This window comes from Scylla paramamosain, chromosome 6, assembly GCF_035594125.1.
Source record: "Scylla paramamosain isolate STU-SP2022 chromosome 6, ASM3559412v1, whole genome shotgun sequence".
Taxonomy (NCBI): domain Eukaryota; kingdom Metazoa; phylum Arthropoda; class Malacostraca; order Decapoda; family Portunidae; genus Scylla; species Scylla paramamosain.
Genome location: NC_087156.1, coordinates 6558522 through 6582500, shown reverse-complemented (window position 1 = coordinate 6582500; position 23979 = coordinate 6558522). Strand labels below are relative to the sequence as shown.

The 23979-nt window shown below is 38.5% G+C and overlaps 1 protein-coding gene across 1 annotated transcript in view; it reads left to right on the top strand.

The window, feature by feature from the left end:
* Positions 1 to 13419, top strand: part of LOC135101267 (uncharacterized) — a 33366-nt gene extending 19947 nt beyond the window's left edge. Inside the window, exons 2-4 of the mRNA XM_064004968.1 lie at positions 2499 to 2681; positions 2992 to 11261; positions 13307 to 13419. Of these exons, the coding sequence (XP_063861038.1) occupies positions 2499 to 2681; positions 2992 to 6774 (3966 nt within the window). The 3' untranslated portion in view covers positions 6775 to 11261; positions 13307 to 13419. The remainder of the gene's footprint in view (positions 1 to 2498; positions 2682 to 2991; positions 11262 to 13306) is intronic.
* The last annotated feature ends 10560 nt before the right edge of the window (positions 13420 to 23979 follow it).

Genomic DNA, 23979 nt, shown 5'->3' with positions numbered 1-23979 from the left:
TCCTGATGGTGGCGCGGTCTCCCTCATGACCTCTCACTCTTTTCCTTGCCTTCCCCCACTCGTTCCTAGAGATAGCTAGTAGTAGAATCCGAGCAATACTAGACCACGTGACCTTAGAAAGTTAGAGACGAAGGAGTTGAGTTTGAGCTACAAGCAGAGGGAGAAAAATAGTGAGCTGGGAGGGAGGAAGGAAGGTGGAGAGGAGTAGTAGGGAATGGAGGAGTTTGAGGTGAAGTTATGGCATGGGGGAGGGAAGAGAGAGAGAGAGAGCTGGAGGTGAGATGAAGGGAAGGAGGGAAGGAGGGGTACCACACGTGCACCATCGACCAGTTAATGGCACTACCCCCACACACGTCATCCCTGTATACCAGTCGCACCTCAGTTACCCCCAAATCTCCCCTATCACCATCTCCACCCCCATACCTGCACGCTGCCCCCACCCCCCGAGCCCTGCAGCGTACATAGTCATCTGACCAAGTTTCGCGCGTGGAGGTAAAGCAAAACAAAGAAGCGTTACTCGGCGCACACAAGGAGGAACATTCACCTCTCTTTCTTCTCCTCCACCGCCGCGCACCTGAATAAATGTGACACAAAGTAAATGTCACGCATATGATTAGTTCTCTTCAGCAGGATTTTTCCATTGAAGTGAAAAGGTTAAATTGCTGCTATGACACAAAAAGGAAGAGTGATAAACGTGGGAATTTTTTCATACATAGGAAGTGTGTGTGTGTGTGTGTGTGTGTGTGTGTGTGTGTGTGTGTGTGTGTGTGTGTGTGTGTGTGTGTGTGTGTGTGTGTGTGTGTGTGTGTGTGTGTGTGGTGTATACCGACAGAGCACACCACACGAAGGAGCGAACGAACAGAGCGGAAAACTACACGAACAATGAACATGACAAAGCCACATTAACAGAGACAACAGCGACAACAATATCGCTGACGTTACTACTCTTGCTATTACTGCTACTAAACCTTCCTTTCTGACTACTTGCGCTGCTCCTATTGGTACTGCTACTGCTACGGCTACCGCTACTATTACTACTACTACTACTACTGCTACTACTTCTACTACTCCACAACAACAACAACAACTACTACTACTACTACTACTACACAACTATAACATTACTACTACTGTTGCTGGTAATAACAATAACACAAACAACACAACAGTGATGCCGAGGACAACAATGTATGTGTGTGTGTGTGTGTGTGTGTGTGTGTCCGCGCACACACGTGTCCAGCCAGAGCGTACAACAGTGGGTGTCGGCGACGTAGCTTCCTGCGGCACATGCTGACTCGCCCGCCATCGATCCCTACGCTCGGTCAAGGGCGGGACGGCAGCGTCTTTCTATAAGGGAGGCGCTTCTATGATAACCAAAACACTCTGGGCATCTCCTTGTTGGTTCCCGAGGCAATGTCAAGTCGCCCTCGACAACCACAAGTAATATTCAACGGCTTATCGCTACAGGAGCTTAATAGTTACAGAAAGTTATCACAGAGAGGAAAAGTGAAAGAAAAGGTGCTCACAACAAAGAGGACAGATAAGAGTCCACGTAATCATGCAAGGCTGGTGGGGCGATACGCACTACGCAGGCAGGCATGTTGGGGCTGGTGGTTTTCAATGACAAATTAACGTTGTGTGTCGTATTTCATAAATTTATATGCTTCTATTTTCTCTTTCAACCAATAAATACACTACCTTAGCACTAACACGCACATCCTCACAACAGCACTTGATGCAAACTGTAATTCACACATGACTGAAAGAAAAATACAGTAAAACCACTAACTAGGTCGCAAAGGATCTTTCATTACTGGTGGAAGTTGAGCCAAACAAGTTCTTTCAGGCAGACGAGGCAAGAATCCTCGAGTGCCGTAAATCTCGCCACACACTGACCGAGTTCATTGATTCCCCCAAGACGCAGGAGGAGCGTGGCAGAACATCAATAAACCTGTGAGTCGTCACCCCCAAAAAAATTGTAAATTGGCCACGGTTCAGACCTTGTCGAGCTACGATGCAGGGATTCAGGGACGATTGGATGGCAGCAGAGCGGATATCACCCTATTTGCCTCTAAAAAAACTGGTTTAATGAATAAACAGTGTCATATGTAAAGTGATATTTTGTATCACTCTACCAATGTGGTATACGTCACTGGACGCCGCACATCAAGTTCCAGCCAGGTATAATACACAAAGCAAATGAGCGGCCATCCCAGCCACTCAGGGACAGTCACTGAATTGGAATCTTGGTTAAAACTTGTATGAGGTACAGTCACAAGCCCGTGTAAACATGGACTGTGGATGAAAAACTCGTCCTAATTCTACACCTTCAGTAACAGGAATAACATATCGACAAGGTAGTGAATGGCGAGTGTTGCCGCCATGTGTATTGACGTTGGTGTTTAGTGTAGTAGTGATTCCACGTAAACAATGAGTCGAGGCACAGTGTGAACGAAATAATTCTAGGAATGTTGTGACAACCCCATATTCTCTCCCAGGCGACGGTGGTGCTGACGGCAGCCAGTGTGACGCTGGGCCGGCCATCCAAGAACCCAAGCGACGTCACGGAGACACCCGAGACCTCAGCGATCATCGGGGAAAGGCTGGTGTCCAAGTTCCTCGGACGAAGAGACAAGGAATCCTCTCCATCACCTGGCGAGCCTGACAACTCTCTGGGAAAGGTAAGCACATTCTTGCTCCGGAATCCAGCGATAGGGTTGAATGTCAACTGAAATAAATGTCATTGTTCTCACAGATGGTGACGTATTCATAGGATTTGCTTATTTTTTTCTTGTTAATAAATTAGCTCTTCCAGAAATGCTCATGGATGACGATACAAGATCCGTTCTGTTTTAAAATACTCGACCAAATATTCGTGTTGATTTTACTTTTATTCTTAGAATAGTATTTTATTTTGATATGCGATAAGAAAATCATTCTTACCTCATAATTAGATATTTTTCCCTTTCGAATGATGTTTTATTCCCACAGAAGCCGCCTGCCACACAGCCTCCAGCTACACAGCCGCCAGCTACCCGGGCGCCAACTACTCAACCGCCAGCTACCCAAGCGCCTACTACTCAGCCTCCAGCCACACAACCTCCAACCACACAGGCTCCAACCACACAAGCGCCTACTACGCAGCCTCCAGCCACACAGGCACCAACCACACAGGCTCCAACCACACAGCCTCCAGCCACACAGGTGCCAACCACACAGGTACCAACCACACAGCCCCCACCCGCTCCAGACTCTGATTCAGGAAGCGAAGACAGCGACCCGGCGGCCAGCGGTAATGAACAGCAAGAGGGACCACAACCAGACACCACCCAGAATGAACCCATAGAAGAAAACACACAACAAAATGAAGTTTCAGACCAAATCACAGGCGAGAAAGAAACTCCAGGGGAAAGAGAACCAAAGAGTATAGCGGAAGAAGGGACTGAGCTGTCCAGTAAGGATGAAGCAGCAGGTGAAGAAGGGAGTAATACTGATAACGATACAACCGCTATGGAAGACCAAAAGAATACCGAAGAGGGCAACTCAGTAACCGATGAACCTAAAAATGCAACTGACGAAAACAAAGAAGTGACTGGTGAAAAAAAGCAGTCTGAAAACACGGACATGACAGCTGAGGTCGACACTGTCCCAGAAAACCCTGCTGACAAAGAGACCGAAAAAAGTGACAAGGAAGAAAAGGAGATGGAGGGTGAAGCAGAGGATGACGACGACGACGACGACGATGGCAATGACGAAGATAGGGGTGAGCTGGAGGACAAGATGGAAGAGAAAACTAACATGGAGGGGGAAACACAGAAAGATGAAGGGGTTCAGGAAACAAAAACCAGTTCGTCATCAGGAGGAGCAGAAACCCAGGTGTCCGACGAAAGGCCGCAGAGAGACGCCGACGACCATCCAAACGATTCCAACGCGGACACGAAATTGCGAGGTTTGGAAGTGGAAAATAAGGCAGATCAAGAGTCAAAGGCAGAACCGAAACTGAAGCCAGAGACCGAAATGCAAGCAGAACCAGAGCCACAGACAGAGCCAGAACCAGAAACAGAACCAGAGCCCAAAACAGAACCAGAACCAAAAACAGAACCAGAACCCAAAACAGAGCCAGAGCCCAAAACAGAACCAGAACCCAAAACAGAAGAAGCTAAAACAGAACCAGAAGCCGAAACAGAACCAGAACCCAAGACAGAACCAGAGCTTGAGGCAGAAACAGAATCCAAAACAGAACCAGAACCAGAACCGGAGACAGAACCAAAACCAGAGGCAGAACCGAAATCCGAGGCAGAACCGGAACCAGAGGCAGAACCGAAGCCCGAGGCAGAACCGGAAACAGAGACAGAACCAGAACCAAAACAAGAACCTGAAGCAGAACCAGAACCTGAGGTAGAATCAGAACCTAAAGCAGAACCAGAACTCAAGGCAGAACCAGAACCTGAGACAGAACCGGAATCTAGAACGGAAAAACAGCCAAGGATGGAACTGGAGCCAGAGACGGAACCTGAATCGAAGACAGAACCAGAGCCAGAACCAGAGATGAAGCCTGAACCAGAACCAAAGCCTGAAGCAGAACCGCAAGTTGCAACGGAGGCAGAATCAACAACAGAGGCGACCACGGAACCCACCAGGAAACCAGAGATGCAGGACGAGTCTAGCGCCGACGAACAAATGGCAGCGAGTGAAACCATTAGCCAAACCGAAACGAAGGTCCCCGCTGAGTCGCAGTCAGATACAAAGCAAAATGTAGGGGAATCCAGCGCAGAAAAGAGAGAAGTCAAAGTGGAATTTAAGATCGAGCAGGCCAGTGGATCTAGTACGACCGAACCTAGTCCTGAAGTTACATCCAGCAGCGGGAAAGAATCTGTTGACTCACACACAGAAATGGGAACCGAAACCACCGTAGCAAATGAACCAACAACTGAAACAACCCCCGAGACCACGAGCAAACCCACCACAGAGGAGAAGGTACACGCCGACACGAAAACCGAGGAGGAACAAAACTCAGCAACACTAACTGAAGATGAAATGAATGCAAACGAAACTGAAGACCAAGTAGGAAGCGAAAGTGAGCATCTGGAAACACGGGTCGTCCCTAAACCACCGTTCGACGAGAGGCTAAATACGAACGAAGAAGTAGGCGAGGGAAACCAAGACGACGCCAACCTCCAGGCTATTTTAGAGATGGAGAGAGTCCTCAACGCAACACAGGAGGAGGAGACAGCAAAGGAGCCACCAGTCACCGACACTCCACTTACCGACATTCCAAGTGACTATAAGAATAATATCTTCCTGAGAAGCGGACTGGAGGAAGAAATGGTTAGCACAGATCAGAATGAGCAAGTTTCGACTTCCGATCCCAACAAATCTGAGGTCGAGGCTGCCACGGAGAAGTACCACTTTCATGACGAGACGGGAGAAAAGCCATGCAACTGTAAGGAGCATCCAGAGTTGAAGGACGCTCTTAACAGGTTAGACGAACTGCAACGTAAACAAAAAGACTGGATCGAAATGTCCAAAGATGGCAAGAAAACCACTGCCTCAAAACCCGGTCCACAGGAGGTCTCCGGCAGCCTTGTAGTGGCGGGAGGGGGTGACAGCGAAGTGGTAGTAGTCGAAGGGGTGATGGATGAAAATCAGTCTGCCACTCAAGGCCAACTGGTGATGGCTGACTCCTCGCTGGACACGAATACAGGAAAGACACATGATAAGATCCATAATACGGACGAGACAGAGAAGAAAACCGAACACACAGAATCAGATAAGTCTTCGGAGGAGTCTGGAGAAAGCATAGAACAAGAAGATGATAAAGAAACAACAGACCACCCATCAACAACTACAGATTCCATAAACACGACAACAGAAGAAGATTCACCCTCAATAGAAGAACAAACAACAAACACACATACACAAACTACTAGCGTCCCTGTGGCAACAACTGTGAAAGAAACAGTCCCAAAAAACGAATCACGACTAGAAACTAAAGCTAAAGAAGCAGTGATAAAAAATGAAAATGAACACATGGATGAGACTTCAGACAAACGACCGGATCAGACCAAAATACAGCATGAGTCTGAGGTGAGGCAGGTCCCTGTCGTCCAAGGCCGAGAGCATTTCGACATGGAAGATACTTTAGCAACAACAGGAAAGAAACCTAACATTAAAATAGAGACAAATGCTGAAATGACACAAGACCAAAGCGCTACGTCAGAATCAGTGGCAAAGTCCTCAAAAGACAAGACAACAAAAGCAGATAAAGGACTCCTGTACAAACCAATACTGAGCGGTGAATCAGAACCCAAGCAAGAAAGTGAACCGAATTCTCAGTCTGAACAAGATCCGGAGCCAGAGACAGAGACACAAGCAGAACGTGAACAAAACACAGAAGCAAACGCTAAAGATGTGCAAGAAGTCGCTTCAGAGGATTCCAAAAGTTCACTTCAAGATACTGGAAAACAAAACGCTACCGAGGAGGAAGTAACGTCGGAACCTCTTGAGGAGCAGGCAGCTGCTGAGGTAATAACATTGAGAGATCTCGTTATGACCACCATGTCTCATGTCCTTGCCGAAGCACCAGCTACACCCCAGCCAACGACAGAAACAAGGGAGGCGCCAACGGAAGGAGTGACGGAGATGTCTGCTACTAAAGGAACTGTGACGGAAGAAAAGACGCAGACAGTCATGAAAACTAACACGGTAAAACTGAACGTCCACGACCTTGAAGAGGGAGCGAGCAAGGACGCCAGTGGCCCAGCGACTCGCTGACGCCAGTGACATTTTATCAGACGCCAAGACTATTCTTCGAACTATTTTAAGTGAAAGGAAGAAAGTTCTTTTCTTCTGGAGTATATATTTGCGACGTAGGTATTTAGCTCAATTTCTGTAGCTATATTCAGTTATCAATGGAGTAAGATGTATGTGGTAACAGTGCATGTATTGCGGAGTAATTCATAACTTTATTTAGCTCAGTTACCAGGGCCGCTCCTTCCCCAGTGACGTCGACACCCCGATCCCATCACCCAGCAAACACTCCTTACACCCAACACGCGGCGAAATGGAACGACTAATCCCCCCACAATCACCACCACCCCACCAGTACTAAGCATGACAATATCCTGAAGATAATGATTACATGCCTGCATCAACACACACACACACACACACACACACACACACACACACACACACACACACACACACACTAATGGTAAATTAAGGCACAAAATCAGGACGTAGAGACAACAATGCCACAACAAAAATAGGTTTCTTTCTCAGTATTTTCTATGTACATAACTTCCCTGCCGCCGTTACGAACGAGACCACCACCACAACCAAATCTGAAACGAGGCCCTGCAAAGTAGTAGTTGTAAGATCCTATTTATGTATACAGTTTTATAATAAAATGCTATATTATCGAATAAGACTTAAACTTTAGTAGCCTTAAAACAGACAAGAGAAATTGAAGCACTAATGAAACCAGACGTGTGTGTGTGTGTGTGTGTGTAACTGGACTTTTTCCAAACATGTCACGGCATTCTAGAAAACAGTATAGAATGGACGAATCCTGTTCAGTGTCAAAGAAATTAGAGGCATAACCTCAGTATTTCCAGCAGACTGCCAAATATCTACCAAATTTTACATTGTTCTCTAACATAAATATTTTAACCTAAACGTAGTCTCTCCTTTCGCTCACATGTAAACAGAATCCTTCCATGTTTACATTTTTCTGTATATCTTTTTCAGAATTTCTCGAAACATTTTCTTAGTTTACGTGCAAGAAAATAATAGTATTAGAGTGTTGAAGACCAGGAAAAATGAAACCATGAAAAATTTTACTGACAGATACATCTTACACTTTAGCGTGGTACGACAGAGTTCGTAACTTTCCTTCAAAGATCTTACGTGATTTTTCGAAAAAAAAAAAAAAAAAACTACTCAACGGATCAGACTACTAAGTCACTCAGTGGTGCCTTGAATTTATATTCGAAATTTCCATCACAACAATTTATTAAGTTAGATGAGAAACAACAACAGTCAAACTTAACAAAAATACACACCATTTTCTCACTTTTTTATATGTTTCCCATAAGATGAGGTGAAGTAATGCCTGTATTATCTATGATTGTTCAACTGGCAATCACAATATACCCTCGGTACTTTATCTGGGTTAACCCTGTCGATTTTCCTAAACTGCAAATGACAGGCAATAAAATTTCTAAACTACTATAATCTATTTTGCTTCCAGCGGTTCTTTCAACTTATATTCCGAAATTGCGCCAGAGTATTTCATCAAACTCCAAGAAAAATCATAACCGTGAAAGGTTAATTTATCTTTATTATTTTCACATATTCAAAGTAAGTCAGGAAAAGTCTGCTTTAGTGAATACTCCAAAGAATCTCGGAGATACAAGGCAGTGCAACTCAGTGCCGATCTCAAAACTGGATAAATGGGAGGGTTGCTCCAGGAAGGATTTCCGGCGCACAACCTGCCAAATCAGAAACAAATCAAATGAGAACACCATACCGAATCCGTCGTGGCCCGGTTCACCAACGACTACCAACAAGGCGCCGAAGGACGGAATGCGATTTTTAGGAGGAGGAGGAGAGGGAGAAGCAAGACAGGAAGAACAAAACGGTAGATATAAGAGTGGGGTCATTAAATGTTAGTTCCATGACTGGTAAAAGGAGAGAGCTGACTGACATGATGACGAGGGCAAAGATACACGTGGTGTGTGTGTGAGAAATTAAATATATTGGTAGTAAAATTGATTTGAGGAAGTTACAAGAGGTTCTGTGATGGCGTGCAAGGAAAAGTGGTGTTGGAATGGTGGTAAGGAAAAAGTACTATAACATTGTGCAGAAGATTGAGAAATTATCTGGCCAAGTAATGAGTGTGAAAATGGAAATGGAAGGAATCCCACTGAATGTGATCAGTGCACACGCCCCTCAAACGGACTATGAATTAAAGATATATGAAGAGTTCTAGAGTAAAGTAGAGGAAGTGATCAGAGCATACCCAAGGAGGATATAGTCATTATTAGAGCAGATTTCATTGGGCATATCAGAGAAAGAAACAACGGTGATGAGGATATGATGGGCAAGTATGGTGTGGAGAAGAGCAACGCGGAGACACGGATAGCTGTTGACTCCAAAAGGGACGGAGATGGCACGGCGTTGCATATAAGGGTGGGGGAAGGAGTACGCAAAACAAACTTTATACTGTGTGGATGTAATCTGAAAGAGTTTAGTGATTGCGAGGTTGTGTCCGGGGAGAGTGTGGCAGACAAAAATAGTGTTGATTAGAAAGTTGAGTCTGGAAGTGAAAACGAGGAAGATCTAGAAAAGTAAACCAAAGATACAGACAAAAGGAAGATTTTGAAGAAGCTGAAAATAATAAAGGTTCCGCGGTTTTCTCTACGAGTGACGAGGGTAGACAAAATCAGGAACGAATACATCAAAAACACAAAACATGAACGTCGTTTTGAGAGCAAAGGTAAAGAAGCGAGACTAAGGTGATTTGGGAATATCAAGAGGAAAGACGAGGAGTATGTGGGATGTGGGGAGGAGGATGCTGAAGATGAATCTATCCGGCTGGAGAAAGAAAAGAAAAAAAGCCTAAGAGGAAGTTTGTGGACGCAGTGAAAGAAGACATGCTTGTAAAGGGCTTTAACTGAGAAAGGCGCAGAAGACCGAGCTTATTGGAGAAGGGTGACCCGCTGAGTAGTGTGTGATTATTATACAGTTGGCAGTGCGCCCTGGCGACAGGTGAAGACCAGGGCGGAAGAACAAACCTCACGTGATAGCAATACCGGTACGTGCAGTAAAAAGATATGTACTAAAGAAATATGTATAGCAGATCTTCAGACTATCATCGTTACTGCAAAATCATAACAAGTTTACAAGATTATAACACATGGAAATAACAACAGTATTCATATGTCACATATGGGCTAAGGATTTTTTCTTTATCTGATTAATCATTATCAAATTCTATTAGACAGCAGAGAAATCTTGCGTGGAAAAAAAAAAAAAAAGAGAGAAAAAAAGAGCATGAGTGTGGAAGAGGGAGGGGAGCAAGACTTGTGCGTGGCGGGATTATAAGTAGGTGGCGACGGGTTGGCTCTCAGCAGTCTTGCCTCCTGATACCATGTTCAGCATAGTGAAAAAAATAATCGAGCTCAAGACCATGCAACAAGCAAAGAAGGCGCAGACTGTACCCAACATCAATTTCAGCATTCTTTGCTGCTGCCGTGCCTGCACTGCTAATTGTCCCTGGGAAACGACGCCTCTCAGAATAAAGTCTCCGTGCATGACGAGCTGTTTCTTCTGCTGCCCCATTCCCATCTTCTTCTTCATCCTCTTGGCTCTCTGCCTCATGCCAGCCCGGTGTCCTCCCATCCATTTCCCTTCTATAACTTCCCGTTGCTTTCCTCTGGTAGATCTCCGCACACCTTTCCCACACGGAGGCAATGCCTTGTTTCGATCCATTGTGTCAAATTTTATAGAAATAAATACATATACAAAATATATATATATGAAATTATTCTTTCGAGAACAGCTGGATATTGTAAATCCAGCAAAAATATTATTTTCTTCTTCATTGATTGTCTTCTTGGTGAGGGAATGGGCTCTGTGTCATTTAAAGGTCTATTAAGATAGACTAATCTCTCTCTCTCTCTCTCTCTCTCTCTCTCTCTCTCTCTCTCTCTCTCTCTCTCTCAGATTGAGAGAGAGAGAGAGAGAGAGAGAGAGAGAGAGACTCCATGAAAACTTGCAGAAACTGATGTTCTAATCTTCCGGCTGTCGATGTCTTTGGTCTGTCACTGGTAGGAGTGGATATGCTGTGCTGCAACTTTGTTGTAGTGTGCGTACAGTTAAATACGTACAATGGTGGGATATAATGTACACACTGAAACTGAGAACATACTCGTACTATTATTATTGGAAAGAAGGAAAGCGTTGCGTATAGTAAAGTAAGCAACATACCTACCAACATTATAATAAATCTAAGAGTATAGCATGCTGAGCTACCTCTGTATCAAGGATGTTATTCTTCCTTGCTCTGTATCGTTCCCCAGCCAAGACTGTCCCCAACTGGTGTGTTTGTGCCTCTCAAGAAGCGAGACGCGCTGTTTTGTCCCAGGCAACGTTTGCTGCTCACAGAAAAGTAGGAATACGCAGCAACACACTCGAGCTTCCCTGGTTCAAAGATAAACGTACACCGTTCTCTCTTCACTCCATCCGACAGAAGAGTAAGTAACGCTCGTGTAGCGGTGAGTTTTCTTTGATTAGACCTCGGTAAGTGCAACAGGGTAAGTGTAGCATGAATGGATCAGTGTGATAGTCCGTGTGACTAGTAATGCAAAGAATAGACAGGAGAAAAAGCCTAAAGGAAGCCGCTACAAGCCAGGAGGCCTATAAGTCCCTGTATGATATATATATATATATATATATATATATATATATATATATATATATATATATATATATATATATATATATATATATATATACCCTCTGTCATCCCTACCCATGAGTATGCCTGGCCTCTTAAACTAACTATTGATTCTGAACAAACTATCTGGTAAGAATCCATTCCAGTTGTCCTGCACCATGCATGAAAACTGCATTATTGGCAGTCATGATTCCTTCAGTAAAATTTCACTCTCTCACCAGTCTCTATTCCGGACGTAACTATTTTCTTTCTTTTGATAGTTTTCAACCAGTTTTGAGTTAACTTTTTTTTTTTTCTGCAAATCACTAGTTTTTAATTTTTATCCCCCTGACCTCCCCATCCCCTCAGAAACTAATGATCTGGGATAAAAACAAAAGTATTATTTTACTCTTTCACCAGTCTCAACATGGCTTCCTTCTCATTCAGAGCAATTTGAATCCCATATATACCCACTGCAAGTTATTTAAAATGCTAACAGCAATTTTTTAAGTTTAATTTGGTTAGGTTATGTCAGGTTAGGTGGTGGTGCATGACAGCCATCTGGTGGCCATGGGTGAGCAGCAGCCAGTCCTCTTAGGGGGAACATGGCAAGTGTGTTACTGCTGTGTTACTTATTTGTGAGGACAAAACTATTTTTCTGGTAGATTTTGGCCTGTTTTTTTTTATTAATTTGCATTCCATTTTTATCACAAATCATTAGTTTCTAAGATGGGGAGTCGGGGAAAAATATAAAAACTAATGATCTGTGGGAATAACAAACAGAAAAAAGTTTTATCTATAGAAAGACTGGTGAAAGAGTGAAATTTTACCAAAACGAAAAGGAGATTAATACAAAATAGCTAGCCAGCTGTCACACATCACCACCAAACTTAACCTAATGAAACTAACTTAATACCTAACCAAACCAATCTAACCAAACTAAACTAACCTAGCCTAACCAAACTAATTTAACCTAGCCTAACTAACCTAACCTAGCCTAACTAACCTAACCTGGCCTAACTAACCTAACCTAATCAAACTATGTAAGCTAACCTAACCAAACTAATCTAGCCTATCCTAACCTAATCTAACAGGCAAGGCAAAAAAATGCATATGAAGTACGTCCGAAGTAACGTCATAGGAGACAGTGAGCTTGATGCCCCAAAACCATGATAAATAATTTGCAGTGGGTATACATGGGGTTCAAATTACTCGGAATGAGAAGCTCTGTCTGATGAGAAGGGTTACAGAAAAAAAAAAAAAAAGATGGGTGAAAGCTGAAATAATATCAAGATTTGGGACATGAGGAAAACTGTAAAGGAAACCATAACAAGCCAGTAGGCCTATATGATACATATATACCTTCTGTTGTCCTTATCCGTGAGTATGTCTGGTCTCTTAAGCTAACTATTGACTGCACTATCTGGTTAACTATAATCAGGTAGCTGTCCATTTTAGTTGTCTTGCACCTTGTATGAAAACTGCATAACTGGCAGTCATTTTCTTCTTCATATCACTTGGTAATTCTTATACAGATATAGCTTTCCTTCAAAGTAGCTTAGTTAAGTGATACCCTGCCTTGGAGCATCAAGGAGGCATTGAGAAATTGATCAGAAGTCAAGGTACATTAGCTGTGAGAGACTTTTGCTTGTATCTGGACTCTCACAGAAATGAGAGATGATCACCAGAGCTTCAGTGGATATCAGATGGCCTTGACTGTACTACCTTTTGCTATTTATTTCTATTGATACAAGTTTAGTAATTTTTTTACTTATATTTATTTTCATTTATTTATTTTTCTCCTGAGCAACTTTCAAAAAAATTTAATTACATACATAACTGAAATAATGTGTTCTTTTTCAGAGCTACTGCAGCCATGAGTCAGGGTAAAATGGGTGCTGAGGGGCCTGGATTCATTGGGATCCGTTTCTGCCAGGAGTGTAACAACATGCTGTACCCTAAAGAGGACAAGGTGAGTACTGGTATAGAGTTGATGGTACAGATAGTTTTCTCCTTGCAAACACTCAAATTGCAGACTTTGAACTCTGAATCAAGTTATCCTCAGGTTCAAAATTAATGTTTAAGGAATATTCACATGTCTGCTGAGTGGTGGCAGCCAGATCAGTTGTTGTGGGAGTCATGAAGAGTAACGATCTCATGCTGTATATCTTTAGAATGTGCATTGTGCACCTACACAAAACTTTTTTTTTTTACTCATATAATGTTTAGTATGCATATGTACATAGCTCTTAGGGAAGTGTTTAGTATATATATATATATATATATATATATATATATATATATATATATATATATATATATATATATATATATATATATATATATATATATATACAATTTAATTTTTTTGAGCCATATTATGGCCTTCAATTTTTTTTTGTTTATAAAAGACTTGTCACTAATAGTAACAAGAGTATTCTGATAAGTCAGGAGTGAATGTTTTCATATGTTGTATTTCCTGCCATACAAGATGTACCTATAATAATTTGGCAGGGGATATTTAGAATAAATAAAATAAGCCCCACTTTTTCCTGAAATTCATAGTCTGCCCCTCAATCAGGCTTTGATCCATGTTGCAGCTCAAATCAACACAGAAGAGCAGAAAATATCATACCAATTTATTAGTGATCATAACTGTCATTGAATAGTTATGACTATGATACTACCTTATGTTGCTTTCTGCCTTTCTCTGTGTTCAAGATGTTCCACTATTCACTGAAGAGTTACAGTGCTCCTACCCTGAGCAGCTGTCGACTTGAAATGGTAAAACAAAGCACTCTTTGTGCATGTTCAGGTTGCGCACACAGCCATGTTTCATGGTAAGCGTAACCAGCTAACGCCACTTTCTTCATAGAAATTGTGGCCATGACTTCAGCATAAAGCTATTCATTACCATAATAAATTTACCATAAATTTTATTCACATAAGGTAAGGCCATTGAGTGATGTGCTTCAGTTACAGCAATCGACTTTTATGTTTTAGTTTATTTTGGTTCGTAATAATTATCTAGTAATTTTTAGCACTATTTCAATTTGTAATCATTATCTAATAATGTATAAACATATACATTTAATTCCTGGGTCCAACAGTGGTGTTTAGGCATTACTCTATTACCAATAACTGTAACCCATAGGCATACCCAAACCTAACCATTGGGGTATAAGATAGCAGAAAAAAAATGTGTCTTATATGGCAGAAAATATGGTATATACCTATCCTTTGGGCTCAGAGTTATTATAGACTGAATACTTATGTAGGAACTAAAGACATATTTGGCAATTATTTATTTATTTTTTCGAAGTATGTGTCAAAATGCATATAATATCAAAGCAATAAAATTGAATTGAGAGCTACAGTACTGGAGAGAGAGATAAAGATTTTGGTTATAAATGTTGTGGAGTTGGCTACACAGGCTGGGCAGCTGTGTTCCCCAAAAATCATCACATAAAATAGTAAGTTAGCTTCTTTGAAATTACTTCTCAAATCTATAATCAGTAAGGCACAAGAAATAGGAAACTTCAGAGTAAGAAAACTGAAAATTGTAAAATTCATAGTATGTTCTTTTCTTTGAGAACTGCAGGTGTAGTAGCCATGGCCATGAGACATGGGGTCTTGCCAGATGCACATCCAACCATTTTCTTGAAGATACAATTCTTGTTTATTTATAGGTATTTGTAATGTAAAGAAGTTCTTATTTATGACACACATTATAGGGTTGTGGAAGGTGTATGTAAAAGTGAGAATAAAAGCTTTAGAAAATATAAAAATAAAATTCTGCATCCCTAGTCTGATATTGTGAGCTCTGAGAGGGGAAAAAATAAAAGAATCAAAATTGTATGGTAGCCACACTTATATTCATAGCATGGGAATAATATATATATATATATATATATATATATATATATATATATATATATATATATATATATATATATATATATATATATATATATATAATTAAATTTTGTAATTTTTCTCATTTTATGGGGTGTATAAAAAAAGAAAAAATGAAAAAAATGCAACCTGACAAGACCCATATCTCTGACAAAGCACAATACTCTACAGGTTAATCATTTTATGTCAGATATTAAAGGCAAAAAGCAGTGGTGATGCTGCTGGCAGTGCTATGAAACTCTAGGCCATTATGATAGAAACAATATGAAACACCAAAAAGTGTCGTTTATATCAACATGTCCAAATTTAGTGTTTGATGTTCTATTAGAGATTATATATATATATATATATATATATATATATATATATATATATATATATATATATATATATATATATATATATATATATATGATCGTACAGGAACATGCTCTTTTAGTGCTTTTGCTGTCTCTCTGCATGGTCAGTCTTGTCTGTCTGCTCTCTCTCTCTCTCTCTCTCTCTCTCTCTCTCTCTCTCTCTCTCTCTCTCTCTCTCTCTCTCTCTCTCTCTCTCTCTCTCTCCCTTGTCTTAAAAAATGCCTCTTTCATATCTATCATGTGTCCACACACCATGATTATACCACATTTTAGTCATTCAGCCTCTCCACTTTGCTGTTTCATCCATGCAAAAATTCATATCCACATCTACATCAATATTTTTGTATATTTTTGTTTACAAATTTTTGTACTTTGGTAAAAAACTTGTGTTTATATAGTTAATGTGGTTATAATCTTAGTTGTCTACAAACTTAACAAAACTTGTGTTTATATAGTTAATGTGGTTATAATCTTAGTTGTCTACAAACTTAAATATTTGAACATTTTTGCTATCTTGCTAAGGCACTGGATGCCAGCATTCTTGGCAATCTTGTGTTAGAAAGGTTTACATCCATGTTTTGATGCTGTGGTAAGAAATTTCTTAATTGTGTTCTACTAATATACTCTGCTATGGACTTGGGTGTAATAACTTTGCCATTTGAGGACATGTGAAAATGCTCACATGCTAATCTGATTGTTTGACATACTTCAGTCTTACTTTTATCTACATTTAATTCTCAACAAAGCTGCTGTATATTTCCAAGATACAGGATTCATCATCAACCTTTAGGATTGTAGGACAAAAGCCTATTCCAGACCATCCTAGTAGGACTTAAAATATCTCTCAATCTAGCCTTCTTTCTCCTGTGCCTTCTTTTACCATATGTAGGTTGCCATTCCAATAGGTATTCTGTTGTAAAGTAGGTATGTTTGTCATTTGAATTTTTTAATATTCTGATTACAATTTTGCACTTGTGGATGTCTTCTTTGGTTACTTTCTACCATGTCTGTGTAGTATATTTTCTTTAAATAAGATTGTCTTGGAACATGAATATGTAATAATAAAGAAAATTCTTGTTTCATAACATCAATATTACATTTTGAATTGTTTATTTGAAAATTAATAGGAAATTATCAGAAAAGTAATACTGTATATAGTGCAGAAATATATTAAAAGTCCAGGAAGAAAAGATCTAGGAGTAGTAATGCAAGATAACTTACAATGGGAGAAGCATATAGATAAAATATTTGGGAACACAGATTACTAAGAAATATATGAAGAGTTTTTCACCTCATGGATAAAACTACTGTGAAAAAAAATTATCTACAATAATCAGACCTAGATTGAAAAATGCAACAGTTGTGTGGTCTCCATACAAGAAGAAGGATGTAAATTACCTAGAAAGAATGCAAAGAATAGCAATGGAAATGGTGTCAGAATTTGAGAAACTACATTATGAAGAAAGATTAGATAAAAATAGACCTGCGAACACTGAAACAAAGGAGAGAGAGATTTAATAACTGTCAACAAGTTGATGAATAAAATGGAAGAAATAGATGATGACAAACTATTACTAAAAGATACAAGCAATCATGAAAGTAACAGGGGACACTTACACAAGCTAAGGAAAGTAAGATGTTTAAACAACACAGAGAATAGTCTTTCTACAGAGACACATTGAAGTTTGGAATGGATTAAAAGAGGAGATGGTTTTGGTGATGTGTGCATAAACTAAAGGAAAAATTAAACATGTAGGTATGGAGATGGGACCACATGAATGTAGCTCAGGCCCTGTAAATTACTAGGTAAACACACACACACACACACACACACACACACACACACACACACACACACACACACACACACACACACACACACACACACACACACACACACACACACATTCCTTAAGACTAAAATTGAATTCGAGCCTTTAGACAATAATAAACAACTGAGTGTTCATGTCCATATATTACTACAACGAATCTCATTTTAATTTCCAGGAGAACAAAATATTGCTGTATGCCTGCCGTAATTGTGACTACAAAATGCCAACTGATAACAATTGCATCTATGTCAACAAATTGATGCATGAAATTGATGAGTTACGTCACATCAGTCCAGAAGTTGTACAAGTAAGTTATGCTTTTCTTGAGTTTTATTTTATTATTATTATTATTATTATTATTATTATTATTATTATTATTATTATTATTATTATTATTATTATTATTACTATTATTATTATTGTATTGGTGCATTTTATTTTCTGATAACATAGTAAATTTTCATAGTACACTTTCTTCATCAAACATTCATTATATAGAGTGAATATAATTAATTATAAGCTGTCCAGCTTTGGGATTTAAGTTACTTTCCTTAGCAGCATTAAACAGCCACAGCACACCTGACATTTTCAGTTTAGAACCTGTTTCATCTTTATGAGATCTCTAGAATGTAACTGTCATGTGAAAAAAAAGGGAATTAATCTTGCAGAACTGAACACAAACTTGTAGACAGCACCTGAAAGAAAATATCCACACTGCTTTGCTTCCATCCAGAGGGTTTTATTTATTTTCTTATGTAACAGTTTTTTTATGTAATAGTGTATATAATATGATGTTAAGTGGAGGAATTGTAAACTCTGAGTAGACTGTCTAAAATTTCCAGATTTCCAGATGTTTATCATAACTTATGAAAAAAATCCCAATCCTTTGAAGTTGTATCTCTCTCTCTCTCTCTCTCTCTCTCTCTCTCTCTCTCTCTCTCTCTCTCTCTCTCTCTCTCTCTCTCTCTCTCATAATGTAAATATATAAGGTAATTATTTTGAACTGACTCTCACAACTTATTCTTTTATATAAAAAAGGTGTCCACTACATAATAAATCCAGGAGGGAATATTGTATTTGCCTTGTGTCAGCTTCTGTGTTTGTTTCCTTTAAATAACTATTGCCACTGTTACTGCTTCATGAGATTAGATTCCTGCCAGGATGATTGTAACAAATGGCATAACTGATGGAGAGGAGACACTAATGCTTCACTGCCCGTCAGGACCCCACGTTGCCTCGCACAGACGACCACCCATGTCCGCGGTGCAGCTCCCGAGATGCTGTATTCTTCCAGGCACAGACTAGGAGAGCTGAAGATGAAATGAGACTGTACTATGTCTGTTGCAACACTGAATGTGTACATCGTTGGACTGAGTGAATGCTGTGTACATGTAAAAATGCCATATTTTTGTTTAGATATTAATTAGGATAAGTTTTTGTATTAGGAAGCACTGAACATCAAACTTAAAAAATGAGACACAAATAGTTTGGCAACTATTTGAGCTAAATTTAGGTAATATATATTTCTAAAAGTAATGTATTGTGAGAACTTTCATGTCTATTCAACCAATAATATTTCATAAACATATTCTTCATCTTAATGATGTAGATTGTGTAGAAAATTTTGATAATGTTCATTGTACGAAGTTGAAATACAGAAATATAAGAAATATAAAGCTTTAAAGTTTGTTTATGTACTTCCAGGTATGGAATTTTTTTAACAATACTTTTTGTAATAATTCTTTATCTCTTAGTTTCAATGACTGTTATTGACGAGATCATTCAAAATTATTCATATAGTACGGGTTTACCTTAGCCTTTACATGAAGATGCTTACAGTACACATATTTTCTATTAAAAACTAAAGCAAGAGTCTTTTTGTGTCAGAAACCTAGTGTTGGGTGCCATCCCAAAAAAACATCTATTTAGCTTTCTATATCCGACTCCAAAACAGTGCCATCCCAAAAAGTCATTATTTAGCTTTCTATATCTGACTCCAAAACAAAGATGATAAGACAAAATCTAGTCTGAAAGTTAAATGATAGATGTGCTGGTATGGTAGATGTGGCATCCTCAATACTCACTTTATTATGTAAATGGCTAAGGTGAATAATGTAATCAGTTTACTCATACCCGTGGGATGATAAGTAGATCAGGTTAAAGAAAATTTCTCAGGTAGTATGACAAGAGGTCAAAAAATATGAGATACAGTGGAGTGCACATGTACTATGAGGAAAAGTGTGGAAATGTCTTGTTCACTAGATGGACTAAGAGAGAAGGTGGAAGAGGAGTAGGCCCAGCCAAAGCATTCATAGAAAACCATAATTCACTAAAGAAATTATTATACTGAATGTACTTGGAATGTCCACTAAAAATCTCAATTGGAAATTTCACATCTCCATGATGTTAGGTGTTCTTTGTTATCTCCACTTCTATTTTTCCTCTTCCTTGAGTAACTATTTTATACAGAAGATTTATCCATGCATGTACAATGTAATGTACTGCTCCCACATATGGAGAGGCTCAACTCACACAGGCCTCCTAAGGTGGAGTCCAAAATTTTCTCTCATCAGTTCCTACCCAGTGACAGCCTGTCTTGATTTTCTCACTCTGCTGCTGTATTGCATCTTACTGTTTTCTACTATTATTTCACTGCTTACTGTTCTTCCAAACTTGCTAACTATATGCCTCCACCTCCTGCAGCCTCACTGCACAAGACTTTCTACTTTCATACTATTCTGACCCTCTGTCCATCTCACTAATGCAAGTATTAACCATTATCTTCAATCTCATTAATTTTCCCAACAGATTCTGAAACTTACTTCCTGCTTTTATATTTCCTCCTGCCTAGGACTTGAACTGTTTTACAAGACTAATATAAAGGCACCATAGAAAATAAAATGGCATCCCTCTTGGCTGTTATACTCCTATTTCTTTTATGGTATATGTATTACAAGTAGACTTTATTTTTTTTGATGGGTCTGGTATTAAAAGAAAAAAATATAAATAAATAAAATAAAATAAAATAAAATAAATAAGTAAAATAAAATATATAAAATAATACTAATACTAATGATTATATATATATATATATATATATATATATATATATATATATATATATATATATATATATATATATATATATATATATATATATATATATATATATATATATACACACACACACACACACATACACACACAATGGAACCTTGGTTTTCGAACTTAATTAATTCCTGAATGCCATTTTAAATCCGAAATGTTAAAAAAAAAAAAAAAAAACCGAAACTGTTTTCCCCATAGGAATCGACCTAAAATAAATTAATCTGTTCTCAAACACCGGTCCACCCTGTCTTGGCAGATAATGACCAACAGTCCCACTGCTAAGATGGCTGCTCCATATCATCTCCAGCTTTGATTTTTTTTTTTTTTTTATCCAGAAACGATGTATTGAATGAACTTAGCGACACAGAACTCAACAAAAGATATTGTTAAGACAATGCAAGCATTCTCTTTGTCACCAATGAAGTGAGAGAAGCCTTACAGTGACACAGAACAACAACCCACTCACTGCCAAACTGGTGATCATAACATTTGCCCATTTTGCTGCAGGGAAAAGCTACTGGGAAAATGCAGTTGTGCAGTAGTGATGGCATTGTGGGTCATAGAGAGAGTCACGGGAGGCTCAGGATTACTCCTGAGAGCCAAACCTTGTTTGTTTACATTGAGATTCTTCAACAGGATCACATTTGACTTATTTCAAAGATTGAATTACTGTCTTACCCTCTGTGTCTCTCCTCTAAATATGTAAAAATGAAGGAAGTATCCATAGAAACTATAAATTAATAAGAAATGGCAGCTTTTGCTATGTCTAGTAGTATTTGAAATAAAAACCGAATTATGGTACAGCAACTGAAGCAAATATGAGTTAAAATATGTTAAAAAACCGAGTTGTTCAGAGAGGGATATATATATATATATATATATATATATATATATATATATATATATATATATATATATATATATATATATATATATATATATATATATATATATTACTGGTATAGGTACAAATGGGTAGAGAGAGGTTATATGACTGTTTCCATGTCACCATCTATAGCTACTTCTCTGTTGGATTCCAACAGTCTCACTGTAAAGGTTTGGATTTTAGCTGGGAAGACTGAAAAATATTCAGCATGGAAATTATCAGTCATATTCTTAATAGGGTGAGCACCACAACATGTCTCACTGCAATACCCCTGCAGTATTCCACTAAATGTTTATTTACTCCAGAAACCTGACTTTTCTTTAATTTTCTTAAATTTACTGGCTGTAAATTTCATTATGTATTTCATCCTTAAAAGCATTTCCATGTATCGATGTTTTCCTAAGTCTGCTGGACAAAGGTCCTGTAAGTGTGGCACCCACCTATTTGATGATGCCCTCACCATGACAGCCAGTGAGGACAAGAAGCATCCATCACTTCAAAACTAAAGTGAACAACATTAGATATGGAGACAGGACAACACAAGTTTGACTATAATCATGCAGATTGTAAGGTAAATGCAATAAGGTAAGATGATAAACAGACAGATAGATTGATTGACAAATACACACACACCATTCCACATTATGTTCAGATCAAAGTCTCTAATTCCAATGTACCACACTCATGCATAATTTCAAATACTTCATTCCATTTCAGTCCATTGTATACTATTCAGAAACAAAACAAAAAACATATTCCAGACATGTACTATACTACTGTACTAAGCTTACCAGATCATGAATAGGACGTTTATTGTAGTAGCTGAGCTATGTACTTGATATACTACATAATATATTCCTAGATGTTTATCATTCAAATTACAAAATTTGGGTTGGTGTTGGTGATTATTGTTTGCTATATGTTCCCTAACAAATTCAGTCACTAGCTACCAACATGATAATTTAAAACAATTTGAGGTATAAAAATAAAGTCAGTCTTTCATGTTTATTACCACATTATGAATCCTGTGCCTCAAAAAAGTTTGTACTCTGGGACTGTATACAACTCAATGACATCTGAATACAATTATTTACACTTCATTATAAACCACATGTATAAGCATTATACTGGATACAAGAACATAGTGTTTGACATAATAATTTTGTAAAGCCTGGTATTTACCTTGACATGTTTAACTCTATACAGAGGCTGTTGGTCCCATCCCCAGCCTAAGAATTTAGTTCCATTTACATTCTTAGAGTAGACATAAGGATTATGTGAGAACATGGTCAGATGTGACCATTCAAATTTCAATCTGGAAAGTTGGAGAATATTAGGTTTTTAAGGTAGGATAAATGTCATATTGAATACTGAAATGTGTCTTTGAATACATCTCTGCACCAAGCTTCGAGACAGACTGCAGGGCCATCAACCACTTTCTTGTTTGAAATGAAGAGGGGAATATATCCATTTTTATCCGTCATTTGTCAAAAGATGCTCAACAAGAAGTGTTTGAAGAACACAATCTTCATATAACCACTTACTAACACAATTAGAGTTTCATGGATTTGAATTTAGTCTTTAGGAGGATACATGTGTGTATGTGTGATGGGGGCATGTGCCTTGTCTTGGCTACCACACTTAGCTGAGAGAATGACCTGATCTATGTAGACAAATGAAAAAAAGATAAATAAAACAAAATAAAGAGATGCAAGTAAATAATATGGATAAGTGAAGAACAAAAATTCAGAAAATAGTATAATTCTAATGTGCCATTATAAGACATTAAAATGTTCACCAGTAATTAGAATATAAAATGATAGGCAGAAATAGGTATAAAGAAATATGTCATTCATCTGGTTTGCAATCATTTAACTGGTAAACAAGAAGTGAAGCTGAAATTGGATGGTGGCTTACTCCAGAAGATAACCCCTCCACAAAAAAATAGTTAAAACCATTATAAAGTGATAGCATGTGCACCTTGTGGGTACTGATAGTAAGTATTGTTTGATAACAACATACATCTCCCATAGCTACATTCATAGCATCCACTGAAATAAGTGAGATCATTCAAAAGTCTATGAAGCTACTAAGGTAGCCAGTGTCTAGAAATAAATACCAAGAAAACATCACAAGGAAATAAAATATTTTTCAGATTCCTTATACAAAAATGTAAAGTAAAAAAATATGTTGCTTTTCCATGTAAGAAAATTTACAAATTTAGTGGGACTAAATCATCACTTATGCACAGAACTCTAAAATACTTTCAGCTTAAAATGAAAATGTGACATCATCACAAAGAACTTTGAAATACAAACATGAAAGATGGTTGAAGCATAAACAGTCTTCTTTATTTACAAAGTCATTTCCCTCTTTTTAGAAAAAAAAATAAATAAATAAAAAAAAATAAATAAAATAAATAAATAAATAAATAAA